Genomic DNA, 12,915 nt, shown 5'->3' on the forward strand with positions numbered 1-12,915 from the left:
GGCCCCGCTCTCCCCGGCGGCCGGAGCGCCGCGCCGCCCCCCTCCAGGTGCCGCCCCAAGCACCAGCTTGGGTGCCTGGTGCCTGGAGCCGGCCCTGACCATTACCTTAACTTCAACCAATGTGCCTACATTAATCAGGTCCAACATCTTTTTTTAGGGCCTCACATTACTTGTTGAGACTAAAATTATTCAAGGTTTCAGGCTTTATATCAGAGAAGCACACAAAGAGCTCTGTTCAATTTGACAATCATCTCTAGATTGTCTTTATTATGTTACAGCGAGTCTTACAAGGAAAAATTACCGGGGAAGAATAGCAGTCCCTTTTAAAATGGCAGTGTGCTATACCCTGAGAACATTTCAATATCCTAACATTCCAGAGACTAATGAAACAATTTCAGAAAATGTTTAATATGAGCCTTAAAGGAAAGCCCACTGTCAAAACCAGCTTGTAATTCCACACTGAAATATCATCAAAAAAAGAGAGAAAAGTATTATTCAATTAAACACAGAAGGCAACTTAAGAAAGATAGTGCAAATTTAAACCTTGCTATCAGTAGAGTAATCCTGCAATATGAGAGTGGTCAAAGAAGCTACAGGAATCCACAGATATATCAGGGAGCCGTCTTCATACTTGCATATTAAACCTATGAAGTATCCATTGAAAGCCTTAAAATGTACAACAGATAGAACCAAGAGAAATTCCTAGGAGCTTCCAGAAACTACTGGGAAAAACTGGATATATGAGACACATGTAATGCTGTATGGACTGAGAAAAGGTAATCTTTAAATAATGCAAGTTCTGTGCAAAGAAAGCAATGAAAGTCAATGTAAGTGTTCCAGCAGCCATCAAAGCACCTATAGTCAACATTATTTTCAGACACTGCAGAGATTCCCAGTAGTAGGATTCACTACTGTGGAAGAGACAAGGCAATCAAGAAGTGAGCTGAAAGGGTAGGCAGACTTATAATGGAAGTAACCAAAGAAATGCTAACACATTTGCTAAAAATAATGTTTAAAATATTGCATTTTTTTTTGTAGGAAACAGCAAGTGCGAGAATCTTATGAGCTTTACATTAGTTACCACCACATACTGGGACACATCCTCAGCCCTGCTCCACTCCCATTGTTCCTATCCAAGCTGTGCATAGAGGATGGAAAAATGGCTTAACAAGCCAGCTGGAGATTATCCTTGTTGGCTCTACAGCACCCATTCTTGAGCCCATCCCTGATATACTCTGTGTGCACACATACATGCAGACACAAATACATATATGCATATCACGTACATAAACACTCAGACCAGCAATTTTATGCAAACAGCTCATAAATTGGCAAAATTTGATAATCTGGAGCATTTGCTTTTAACTAGAGGGCAGAGGGGGGCAAAGAACATCAAGAACAGATTGATGTTATCCATCCAGACAACGTGGATCCAGGCAAACTGTCCTTGATCCACTGAACACAAAATCCATTTATTGAAATGTTTAGACAAGAGAGGCATTGCAATAGTCTGTGGTCTTCTCCCCGCCCGCCACCTTTCCCCTCCCCACAGAGAATCCTGAATCATCAACATCCGAGTCATAATTTGTTCGTCTAACATCTATGAAATTTCAACTGACTTTCCAGTACATACTCCCCAAAGGATACAGGGATTGGAGAAGGGTTAGTAGACAGATTCAGTAAATATGGCTACTTATGTAGCCACGTACTTCCACTAAGTGTACTGGTCCCAACTATATAGCTCTCTGGGCATCTGCACTGAACCTGAGCCCCACTGTGAGCTGTATAAGGAGAAGAGGGGGACCAGAGAGCAGAGCTGGCTTGGTGGGCATAGTCTAGCCAGGACAGTTCTAGGTTTTTAAAGATGGTCCCAGGGCACACACAGAATGGGGAGAAAGATGTTATGTCTTGGTCCCTTACTGCAGTTACTATTCATGCATAAAAAGGGTAGCTATGGCAGGGTCCCCAGTGCCTGGTAAGTATTTGGATCCTGACTATGGCAGATCAGGATTCCTGCCCTTCATAGTTCAATTATTGCCCCATATAAATGTTGAGTGGGAAATCTTGAGCTCAGAGTTTTCCCATTGACTTCACTGTAGCCAGGATTTCACCCTGAGTTTGCTGGGATTAGTGAGGAGGGATGGGGGAATTTGTAAAGAAAGTATTTCCCAGGGAGTACTTATTTCCCAGAATACTCATGGGACACAGAGCTGGGCAGATGGGCACATACTGGGGGGAGGGGGAGAAGACAGAATAAAACAAGACTAGGGTAACCCCAAACCTTTCCAATCCCTAGAAAAAGACGACCAGAGTATCAGAGACATCACGCACACAGCCCTCTACTGGAGAAAAATAATGCAGAAGATAGATTAATTAAATATCAAAGTGAGAAACTGGTTGCTGATGCCAGGTGAGGAGGGAATTGAAGGTCACTGGGCCTCCCCATAAGAAGATCATCACTGTAGATGGAGGGGCACCAGTTATGGGTCAGAATTTTTTTTTAGGGAGAAATGGGATCTCCGTGGGTTCTGGCTGCTTAGCTGAACTCAAAGCCAGTTGAGGCCTTGAGAACTAAAATATTCATGTTACAAATCACTTCAAAATCTCTTCAGAAATCATGCACATACCCTTTCCCTCCCAACTGCCCCTGAGCAGACTCCAGATTACCCCAGTTTGTTGTCAGGATAACTTTTTGACATGCTGGCATCTCTGAGCAGCCATGTTGCTTTGGTCCCTCTATTTAAGGTAGAAACAATGGAATTCAGTGCTACAATGAACAACACTAGCTTCTTCTGAGCTTTCTGTGGGAAAATCTACAGGTTCTGAAGGGGAGCATGCTGTGTCGAGAAACTGTTCCCCAGCCCCATGATATTTCCGCCAGTCACACTACCTCCCAATAGCGGTAGAGCCCCAAACATGTTTTCTTCATGTGGAGGGCTTCACAGCTCAGGTGACAGGGAAAGCACACTACAAGACTCCACTCCCCTGCTTTGCAGCATAATTTTCATGATTAGATGAGGTTTACTCTGCTACTTGCCATGCAGTTTTAGTTTCACTTAGCTCAGAGCCAAAAATATTCAAATTTCATGATCTTAAAAAAATCATTTGCATTTAAAGAAACAGATTAATGAACATCCCATGCTCAACTGGAATATGGAAAACATTTATTTTGTTTCTTTAAAACCATTCACATGGTAACAACAAAAGGGTTGGTATGTTTTGACTGTAGAAAAAGCCATCCTGGAATCCCACAGTTACAAAAATATTACACTTCCAGCCTATAAATGTATCAGTAAATAAAAACAATTTGCAAACTGAATCATATTAAAAACTTTAATTATCTAAATGCCCTATTATTAACCACTGCATTACTAAAACATCAACACAGATTGTTAATAAATCTTAATCATATGAACCTGAAGTATTATAAACAGATGGAATCCCAGTACCCGGACTTCAACTTCTAAACCAACAGGAGGAAGATCTATTTCTCCACTGTCATGTAACATGTACAATCACTTAGTTACACACATGCAAAGTGTGGGGAAACACCCCTATTCTAAAGTGATAGCATTTTAATATCTCACTTTATTTATATTGGTGAAAACTACCAAACCAGAGGTCAATTTCCTGACCTTGTTAGGACACTCCCTACTGGAATCGTGAGCATATGCTTCTATCTCCTGTTTTCGCTGGAAGAGCAGGGGTATGAGTGAGAGGTGTTCTAAACTGTAATCTCTATAGTTTGAGTCCTTTAGGTCTATCCTAGGACTCTAAGCTATAAAGACTGCTAGGAGTCCTCCAGAAGTCTGGAGAATGGTCCCTAATCTAATCACATAGCTGTAGCACTGCATAGTGTGAAGTAATTACTAACGCCACATCTCTGTAATCATGTGTAGGTTAGGGACCATGCCTTAGAAAGAGTCTATATATTCAGTATGTTATGGAGGGAAACAGGAGAGTCTCAATGGGGAAAAACAAGCCATGGGTGTTGGGGAAGAAGAAACTTGAGGAGGGGAAGCAGAGGGAGACCTAGAAAGGGAGGATGATAGGAAATCTTTCGGGCTGGAGGGAAAAGAAGGTAGCAGTATGCAAATAAAGTAATGCATATCTCCATATTTCTGTAACTGTGGCTTTACAAGGTATGCCAGACAAGGCACTAGGCACAGAAGAATCAAGAACAGAGTTCCTGAGCAGGTGCTAACCCTGCCTGAAAGAGTGTGGAACCAGAAGCAGTGATATTCAGGTATGATTTTTTTGTTGTTGTTTCGGTCCTCTAGCTATTGGGGTGAGTTGGTTGAAGACATTTCTGGTGCAAAACTGCCTTTAAATGGAAATTGACATGGCTTTGCACTTTTAAAAAAATACTGAATTTGGACCTTTTGTATTATTTATTACTGAACATATTACTGAACAACGAAAGGTGTCCATCCAGTGCTCTAAGTAACCCATCTCATAAGTTACAAATCACAACATAAACCAAAGATTGCCCCAAATATATTTTTTTCCAACCCACACCCTCCTCAAAAGCCTAACATAGGAGAGGATGATGGGGTTTGCAGCATACCCACAGGGTTGAAAAATCTGTTCTCTGGCATACCATAGGATTCTTATTTCATTTGTTTCATTGTATTTTCCATCCTTAAAATGACATGGGTCGAAAGAATGGTGAGACTCATTTCAGCATGAAAGATACACCTTTACAACCCTATTCAGCTCAATCATTGCCCCCAATGCTGGTGGATTTTGGAAGGGCTACCCTGCTGGAAGGGTATTTCTCTCTTGGTAGTATTTATATAATAAAGGCTCAAGCATTATTTACATACATATTAAAATACATGTTTATTTGTTTACAAAAGACCCATAAAATAATAATAAAAAGAACCCCTATTAACAGCACATATTTTTGTCTCATTCCAAAAAAGAACTCCTTTACTAATCATGTCCTCCTGGAGGAGATGTTGGCACACATTACTCAAAAGTGGAACGTTAATGTGATATTTCAGGCAGTTTTGAAGCAAGTGCATAAGAGAAAAAGATTGCCAACAGAAAGGGTGCAAGGTGTTTTTTCAGGCTGCAAAATTGCACTCTGGATGCACAAACCTGGTCTGACATTGCAGACTTTTTATTCCCCTATGAAAGCAAGCCACAATGTCTAAGAGGGGTTTGTTAGTAGTGCTACTGGTATCAGGTATCTATTGCTGGTAGCATCTCTATCATTAGAAACTAGAATTGTTGTTAGTATCTAGAAACATATAGTGGTGGTGGAGAAGAAAAAACAGCAAAGAGATAAGAGTAAAAGAAACAGTAGCAGAGTACTGGGTGACAGGGGCGGAAGAGAGGAAGTGAAAAGAGACTAGAGACAACAGGCTAAGAAGAGGGAAAAAAAACTGAAGAGAAAACAGAAAAGGGGTGAACCAAAATCTAGAAGAGACAAAGAAAAGTGTTTCCAACCAGAAACAGTGTTTCATGACAGCAAGAGACAAGAAGCATTGCCACCAAAAAGGTAAGCAAGTTCAGAAAATTAAAAACTGGCAGGAAGAGTAAGGAAAGACTATCATTTGACAGAAACAAAAACAAAACAAAAAAAAATTTTTTTTTTTTTTTTAAATGCTTACCCCTAATTTTTGGTTACTGAAAAGACAAGGTCCACTTCAACAAGTTTCTGAAGTGAACCCTAAGCTTGAACGAATTATTAACCAAATCACCATTTACTACTCTAAAGGAATTGTTTTGTTCAAAACTGTACATCTTGCTTTGTAATTTTGTCCATCAGGTGGACAAGTTCAACAACTCAGCTAGACATTTCCCCCTCCACCCCCAATTGGCTTACCATTTTTGCTACCTGAAGTAACTCAAGTCTGAAATACCAATGTTCATTGCCATCAATATGTCAGTCAATTTTCTTCAGACCCTTATTTCGCGTGTTATTATTTGGTCTTCTACAGCTGTTCTCTCTCTCCGATGATCCAAACATTTCTTTGGCTACCCATTTTCTCCCTGGGTATGCAAAAGTCATCCAGAGAAATCTGTAATAAAGACAATAATTCCTTTATGTTTCACAACAGAAGAAGTTTGGTTTCTTTTTGTAAGCAGATAATGACAAATATTTTGTTGAAGAACGTCTTGACATTAAAAAACAGATCATCAAGAACAATTACCATAATGAAAAGGTTGAATGAAAGCTGCAATCTGATCATCTGAAAACCCCCATGTATAATATTTCCAATAAATATAAATATTGAAACTAAGAAGTCTCTTCACCAACCAGATTAATAGGCTGCTATGCAACACATTTAATTTTTAAAAAGGGCCCAATTCTGTAAGCCCTCCACATGCAGGATTCCAACTGACTGCTCCTGATTCTAAAAATACAACAATATTAATAAAAATACTTCAGGTTATTTTTTATTTAAAGGGACTTTTTAAAAAGACATATCACATAAGTAGCTATCTTCCTTCATTTTTTTCCTAGATGTCCCCAATGAACATACAAATTTAATTTGGGGCTGCTCTCAACCTTATGCAGTGCTCTCCTGACATTCTTGGTCCTATCTTTACAAACTATGCTCCCTGAACCCAATTTAGTGAAGAAATGAATTTAGAATACAAAAATTGCCTTCTCCCTTCTTTGCTGCTGTCTTGAGTCTTGATTCAGGAAGGTTGCTATGCACATGCTGAAGTTTAAGCATGTGAATAAGCCTGTTACCTTGCTGTCTCAGGGCTTTGGAGCTGTATCAATATCAGAACCTCTTTTCTGCACTCTTAGCTAGTGACAATAGTGTTTGTTGGTAATAGACATGCTGGTATTTGTTCAGTTTCCCAAATCAGTGGCTGAATCTAACGTGTATAAAAGACCAAATTCATCCCTGAGCAGAAGCTGAGTGCACAGCCATCAATGACCAGGATGAGTCATTCCAACCGCCAGAAATAGGCCAGGGGTAGGAAAGGCCTGGTCACACTTCTGGCTTGTGGAAGAGGGTGAGGAGTGGAGGCTCCCCAGGAATTCAGTGGGTGGCTCTTAAGACCACTTTATGACTCCTTTATGCTGGCTCTGCCAAGTAGCCATGCTAAAACCAATGAACTTGGCCCAAATAATACAGTTTAGAAGGGGAAGAGAAAGAAGCTCAAGAGGGATAAGACGACTGAAAGCAGCTCCCTTTATTAACTAATAAGGTCCCAAACCTCATCCTTGTGTATGCAAAGCTCCCAGTGATTACAATGGTTGTTTTGTGCGTATGCAAACAGTGCAGAATGAGGTCCTAATAGGGGAGAAATCATTTTTAACTTACCACGTGATAAGCTAATTTTTACAACTGCTTCATCGCCTTGTTCTTGATGCATTGTTTTCTTGACAAGGAGAACAAGGAAGGCATAAGGACAGTCAATCGTATGAATTCTTACTTATAACATTTTATAAACTTCTTTAAGTTACCTGCTTTCTAAATTCACTGAGGTGCTCGAATATTTTGCTTCTTTAGTAATAACGTTATGCGATATTGTGAAAACTATCTGTTTTTCCCCACTTACCTTCCCTGAGGCTAGTCACTTTGGCCCAGATTTTTAAACTATTTAAGCATTGCTCTACTCAGCGCTGAAAGGCCTAAGTGACTCAGGAGTCAAAGTCTCATATTCACAAGTGATTTAGGCCCAGAGCCTCAAAAGCTATTTAGGCACCTAACTCCCCCGATTTCAGAATTTAAATACCTTTGAGAATCTGGGCCTTAGGCACTTAAGAGCCTAAGTCACTTTAGACTTTGCAACATTGAGCAGAGCAACAGAGCAAAAATCTGTGTCTTTAATTTTTCAATTCAGGACTTTTATTAAAAGAATTTATCAGCATAAGCGGATAAGAATTATAAGAATTTATAAGCATTAACAAAGAATCATGAAACACATTCCATGATTTATACTGAACCTATTTATAAAAAAATGAGAAGAAAGCAAGCACATGAATGGTTTACTAAAGTTTCACCTATCTGGACATCAGGTCAAGACTTAAAACATCAAAATCCTTATGCCTTGAATGTTTCCCATTAAATGTGTGTCAAAGTTAAAAGACATCAGGAGTCAAATTCAGCCCTGATGTAAGCCAATGCAACCTGGGTCACAGCTGCTTGCACCATGACTGAACTCGGCCTAGTAGTATGTTGGATCATAAAAATCACCATAACAATAAGTCAGAACTATGAAACTCATTACAGTCAAGTACATTAAATAAAAGAGGCTCCTACCAGTTGCATCATCGGCTTCTGTGTCTAGAAGAGCATCTACTGAAGCCACGTCTGTGACTATGAAGGAGTCTGGTGTATCAGACACTCCTCGCTTGCTGAGACAAAGCTTCTTTGAGATACTGACTCCTTTGCTTTGATCACAGTACCTCACTAACCTTCTGACTGGCAGGCAGGTGATACCACTTCTTGTGAAGGTTTTTCTAGGTTTTCTACTATTCCCCAGGGCATATTTTAGCAATAAAAGACGTCCCCGGATCGACTTTGTAGTTATCTTCCCAAAAAAATATGTGTTTTTTATATATATATATATATATATATATATATATATATATATATATATATATAAAAAATAGAGAGATGGAGACGCAAGATATTTTCCCCTACCACATCCACCTGTTTTGGTACAATGTTAAATATTCCATAGTTCAGTTTGTCCTCTTTTTCAGAGAAGGAAGAGAAATCTTCATTGAAATACATATTCTTCAGGAGGCATCTTCTGTTCCTCCCTGACCTGTTTCAGGTGGAATTTTCAGCCTGTGTCCTTTTTTCCTCAATGAATGTGTCAGCAAATGACTTATTAATATGTGATGCTGCAAAATCAGAAGTTTTTTTCTCATTATGGCTCTGCAAATAGTTGCAACTTTCCTTATAATTAATAAATTACAAATAAGATGTATGACATTTAAAGTTTAGCCTGTTCCTAAATATCCTGATTTAACAGCAAAAAATTAAAGAAAATCCTCCTTCCCCTGCTCAAAATAATATAAGTCCTGGATCCTGGAAATACCTACACACATTCATAACTTTACTCATGAGTGGTCCCACTGAACTCAATGTAATGTTCAATGGGGCTACACACATCTTTAAAGTTATGCACCTGCTTACATTTTCGCTGGGTGGGGCCTAAAAAGTTACAAATTAGTTGTATGAGGATTATAAGATTTGTTTGTTTAACCATTTTCTATGTTTCCCAAGATCCTGAAGTCCATAAATTTTCTTTCATCAAAGTATTCAAAGTTTTTCTTACAGGACAGAAGTTTTAATTTATCTCCTAGGAAACTACTTTGTTTTACTATTAAATTCTATCCTAAAACATAATATGAATTATTTCCTGCTATGAAACCGGTTTCTTAGTTAAATTACAGCAGTATCTGTCCCACAACCTAGCCTAATACAATTCAATATCCCAAGAACGTTCTCTGGCCTTGCCTCTATGTTATAATTTGCTGCAGTTCTCAATAGCCACTGAGAAGGAAAAAGGCAGAGAGTGAGAAATGTGACAAGTGAGCACTTGTGAGAATGTGAGTGGGATGTGCTGAGAGCTAAAGCAGAACAAATATAGATATAAGCATCTAAGGATTCAATTCTACTCTTGGGTACACATCACTATATTTTGTGTGGTTCTGTTACTATGGATCTCTAGACTTCAGATTCCCAAGAGAAGAACTGAGGCATGTGAATTAACATTGGGGTTTATCTAAATCCATTAACTCTCACCCATAGACCCATTACAAATATACACCTACTTCAACAACAAAAATCCCTAGGATAAAAAGAAAAGTCTACATGAGAAAAAAATGGCAAGACAAAGTTCAGCTTGACTTGGAATTCTAGACTCTGATGCTGATCTCACACCACTTTTGGTTTTGATGGAAGTACTCTTTATTTACATCAAGGCAAGTGACAGAAAGCTCCAGTATCTACATTTTAGATCAGTGATAACTACGTAAGAAAACCAGTTTGCCTTCATTTTAATCATGCTTATTGACATTCCTTGAAATTAAAACTATAAACCATTTTAATTACCTTAGTTAGAAAGTGACCATGAAACCTTTTATTCCATGTCAGTTAGATTTATAATGCAAACAGAGAACAGTTACATAGCAGTTGTCAAGATTCAAAACCAAGCTTCCTCTCTCACACCAGTCTCAAGTCAGTCTAATAATCTCTCAGCTGACTTCTGTGGAGTTAACACTGAAATTCTGCAGGCCATTCATCAATAATAGGAGCCAATCCTTTATAATAGTTTAGGGGGTGGAAAAAATAGCAACACACAGTCCTGTTTTGTTTAGCACCGCAGCTCCCTGCATATATTCCCTTTTTTTTTCTTTTTCTCTCCCATGAAAGTTTCAAAAGGGTTTTGAGTGCACAGATTTGGTACACGTGCGCAGCAGCTGGTCTGACGTGATAAAGCAGAACGCCGCTGAAGGAGAAGTTCCTGTCTGTCGGACCAATAATCAGTAAACTAAGGCCTGGTCTACACTAACACCCCAATTCGATCTAAGGTACGCAACTTCAGCTACGTGAATAACGTAGCTGAAGTCGACATACCTTAGTTCGAATTTACCGCGGTTCAGACGCGGTCCACACACGGCAGGCAGGCTCCCCCGTCGACTCCGCGGTACTCCTCTCGCTGACGTGGAGTACCGCAGTCGACGGCGAGCACTTCCTGGTTCGAATTATCGCGTCCACACCAGACGCGATAAATCGAACCCGGAAGTTCGATTGCCAGCCGTCGAACTACCGCGGTAGTGTAGACAAGCCCTAAGAGGGATTTACTCAATAGCCCGTCACAGATCCTATCCTGTCAAAAATCCACTTTTCTGAGGCGTGCCTAAATCTGGTTTTCTGACAAATGGTTTCAGCCTTTAAAAGAAGTAAACAGCAAGTAACTGGTGAACAAAGAGAGATGCTCATCAACATTGTGCCTTCATTTATTCTGAATTATGCATCAGCCATAACTGAACCTTTTGACTTTGTCTGATGTCACAACCCTGTTATTTTATGCAGAGAGATGTATTAAATAATATTAAACTTAGAGATCAGCAGCGTGACATCTGGACGGTTCACATACTACTACATGCTATGGCATCCTCCCTCCCTCCATATTTCATTCCATTGCAAAACACAGCTTGTTTGTTTGTTTTTATACCGGCTCACACTTTTACTGAACGAAAGCTTTAAATAGCACCACGGTTTGGTTGCAGTTGCTAAAAATACACATCAGAGAGCTTTGAGCGCTGATTTGCCGTGAAACACGCCGCTTTGGGCATCTGTCACATACTGTATCCGCGGTCTGGCAGTGAATTTTAAACCCCGATCCCCAGTTTTATCTACAAACGAGCAGAATACAACAGCTAGAAAACCTCGTTGTGGCCGGTTAAAAATAGCTCTGCAGAAGGGGGTTGGCCGGAGGCTCGGGTCCTAAGGCATCGCGTTTGCTACAAACTTCCCACGCCTCAGCGCCAAGGCAATGAGGACCAGCCCTCCCGGGGTCCCAACTTTCTGTGCCCATCGGGTTGGCGCGGGAGACAGCTGTTGGCTAGCAGCGCCCGACGCCTGAATGAAGCAGGGAGGCTGGGGTGCAGAAGGAAGGCGCTAGGGCTGCAGGCAAGGCCCCCTCCTCTGCCCTCCCGCCAAGCCAAGCCCCCTCCCCCGTGCACTTCCACCCCGCCCTTACCAGCGTTCCGCAGCTTCTTATTCCTGTACACGGACAGGATGACCAGCAGGTTGCCCAGGACGTCCACCACGATGGTGAAGATGAGGATGGCGGCCAAAGTGGAAGCCACCCAGGCGGGCCGGTCCAGGCTGAGCTCCGCGGGCGGGTGGGAGGCGTTCAGCCCGCTCCCATTGCCTCTCATGCTGCTCCTCCTCGCCCCAGCCTCACTATCCCAACATCCCAGGGCCACGTTGGGGCGGGAGGGGGGACAAGGAGGGGGCTCGCCTGCAGCCCTCGGGGATCCGCCCGCCCGGCTCAGACGGAAGGTGCCCGGCGTGGCGCAGGCTACCCCAGCGCCTTTCACGGCCACGGCCGGGCTCCGAAGTTTCCCTGAAGTGTGCACGTGCCGCGGAGAGTTACTTTTATAGCCTCCCCTCGCCCCCTCCCCCACCAGCCACAGCAGCAGCCTCCGCCACTGCTGCCTCCAGGTGACATCTAGCGTTGGCGGCGCTCGGCCTCCTCAGCCCCGGACACGTGCGGGGCCGGGGGATTCCAGCCGCCGCCTCCGCCACTGCAGGGCAACAGCGCCCCGGTGCGGCGCTGAGGCGCAGCGTCGGGCAAGCGGTTCATTCATTCTGAGCGGGCGGCGTGTGGCTGCGCAGCGGGGCCCCATTCATTCTTTTCCCGGCTCCCGCCATTCACTCGTTCGTTCATTCATTCATTCAGTCATTCAGTCATTCCTCTGGACAACACCGCGTGCGGTGCAAGCGTAGGCACCCGTCCCTCCTCCCCTGCCGCTGTAAGCCGAGATCGGTGCCCTTCGAGCTCTGTGTCACAGTATTTGGGGCTGCTTTTTTTATTTATTTGGTTTTTACCGGTTGGGTTAATATCTCTTGTTAATTGTACCCGTACTAAATTTGCCCTTTACTGACGGACAGGCGGACTCAGCCACTAAAGTGAAGCCGACGAGGAGAGTGAGAAAGCCCCAAGCTTGGATCTGCTCTGTGTGCTATAAAAAGCTCTTTGCGAAGCTGCTCGCGGGGGGAGGAGGGGAACCTCAGGACCCGAATCCCCAGAGCTGCACATGCCATTGCTTCACTGAAAGCGAGACAGAGCGAGAGATAGCACCGACCGACTGTCTCATCTTTGCATGAAAATACACAGTGGAGACATTTTTTCCTTTGCAATGCAGCCTTGTTACCGAAATATCGGGTCCACCTAGCTGAGAGCCAATAACAGCCA

At 42.2% G+C, this 12,915-nt stretch overlaps 1 protein-coding gene across 1 annotated transcript in view; it reads right to left on the reverse strand.

The window, feature by feature from the left end:
* The window catches only part of MTNR1A (melatonin receptor 1A), an 85,033-nt gene extending 73,122 nt beyond the window's left edge, over positions 1–11,911 (reverse strand). Inside the window, exon 1 of the mRNA XM_024203280.3 lies at positions 11,695–11,911. Coding sequence (XP_024059048.1) covers positions 11,695–11,875 — 181 coding nt within the window. The 5' untranslated portion in view covers positions 11,876–11,911. The remainder of the gene's footprint in view (positions 1–11,694) is intronic.
* Positions 11,912–12,915: the final 1,004 nt, after the last annotated feature.

This window comes from Terrapene carolina, unplaced genomic scaffold (assembly GCF_002925995.2).
Source record: "Terrapene carolina triunguis isolate 2854851 unplaced genomic scaffold, T_m_triunguis-2.0 Scaffold66, whole genome shotgun sequence".
NCBI classification, from domain to species: Eukaryota; Metazoa; Chordata; order Testudines; family Emydidae; genus Terrapene; species Terrapene triunguis.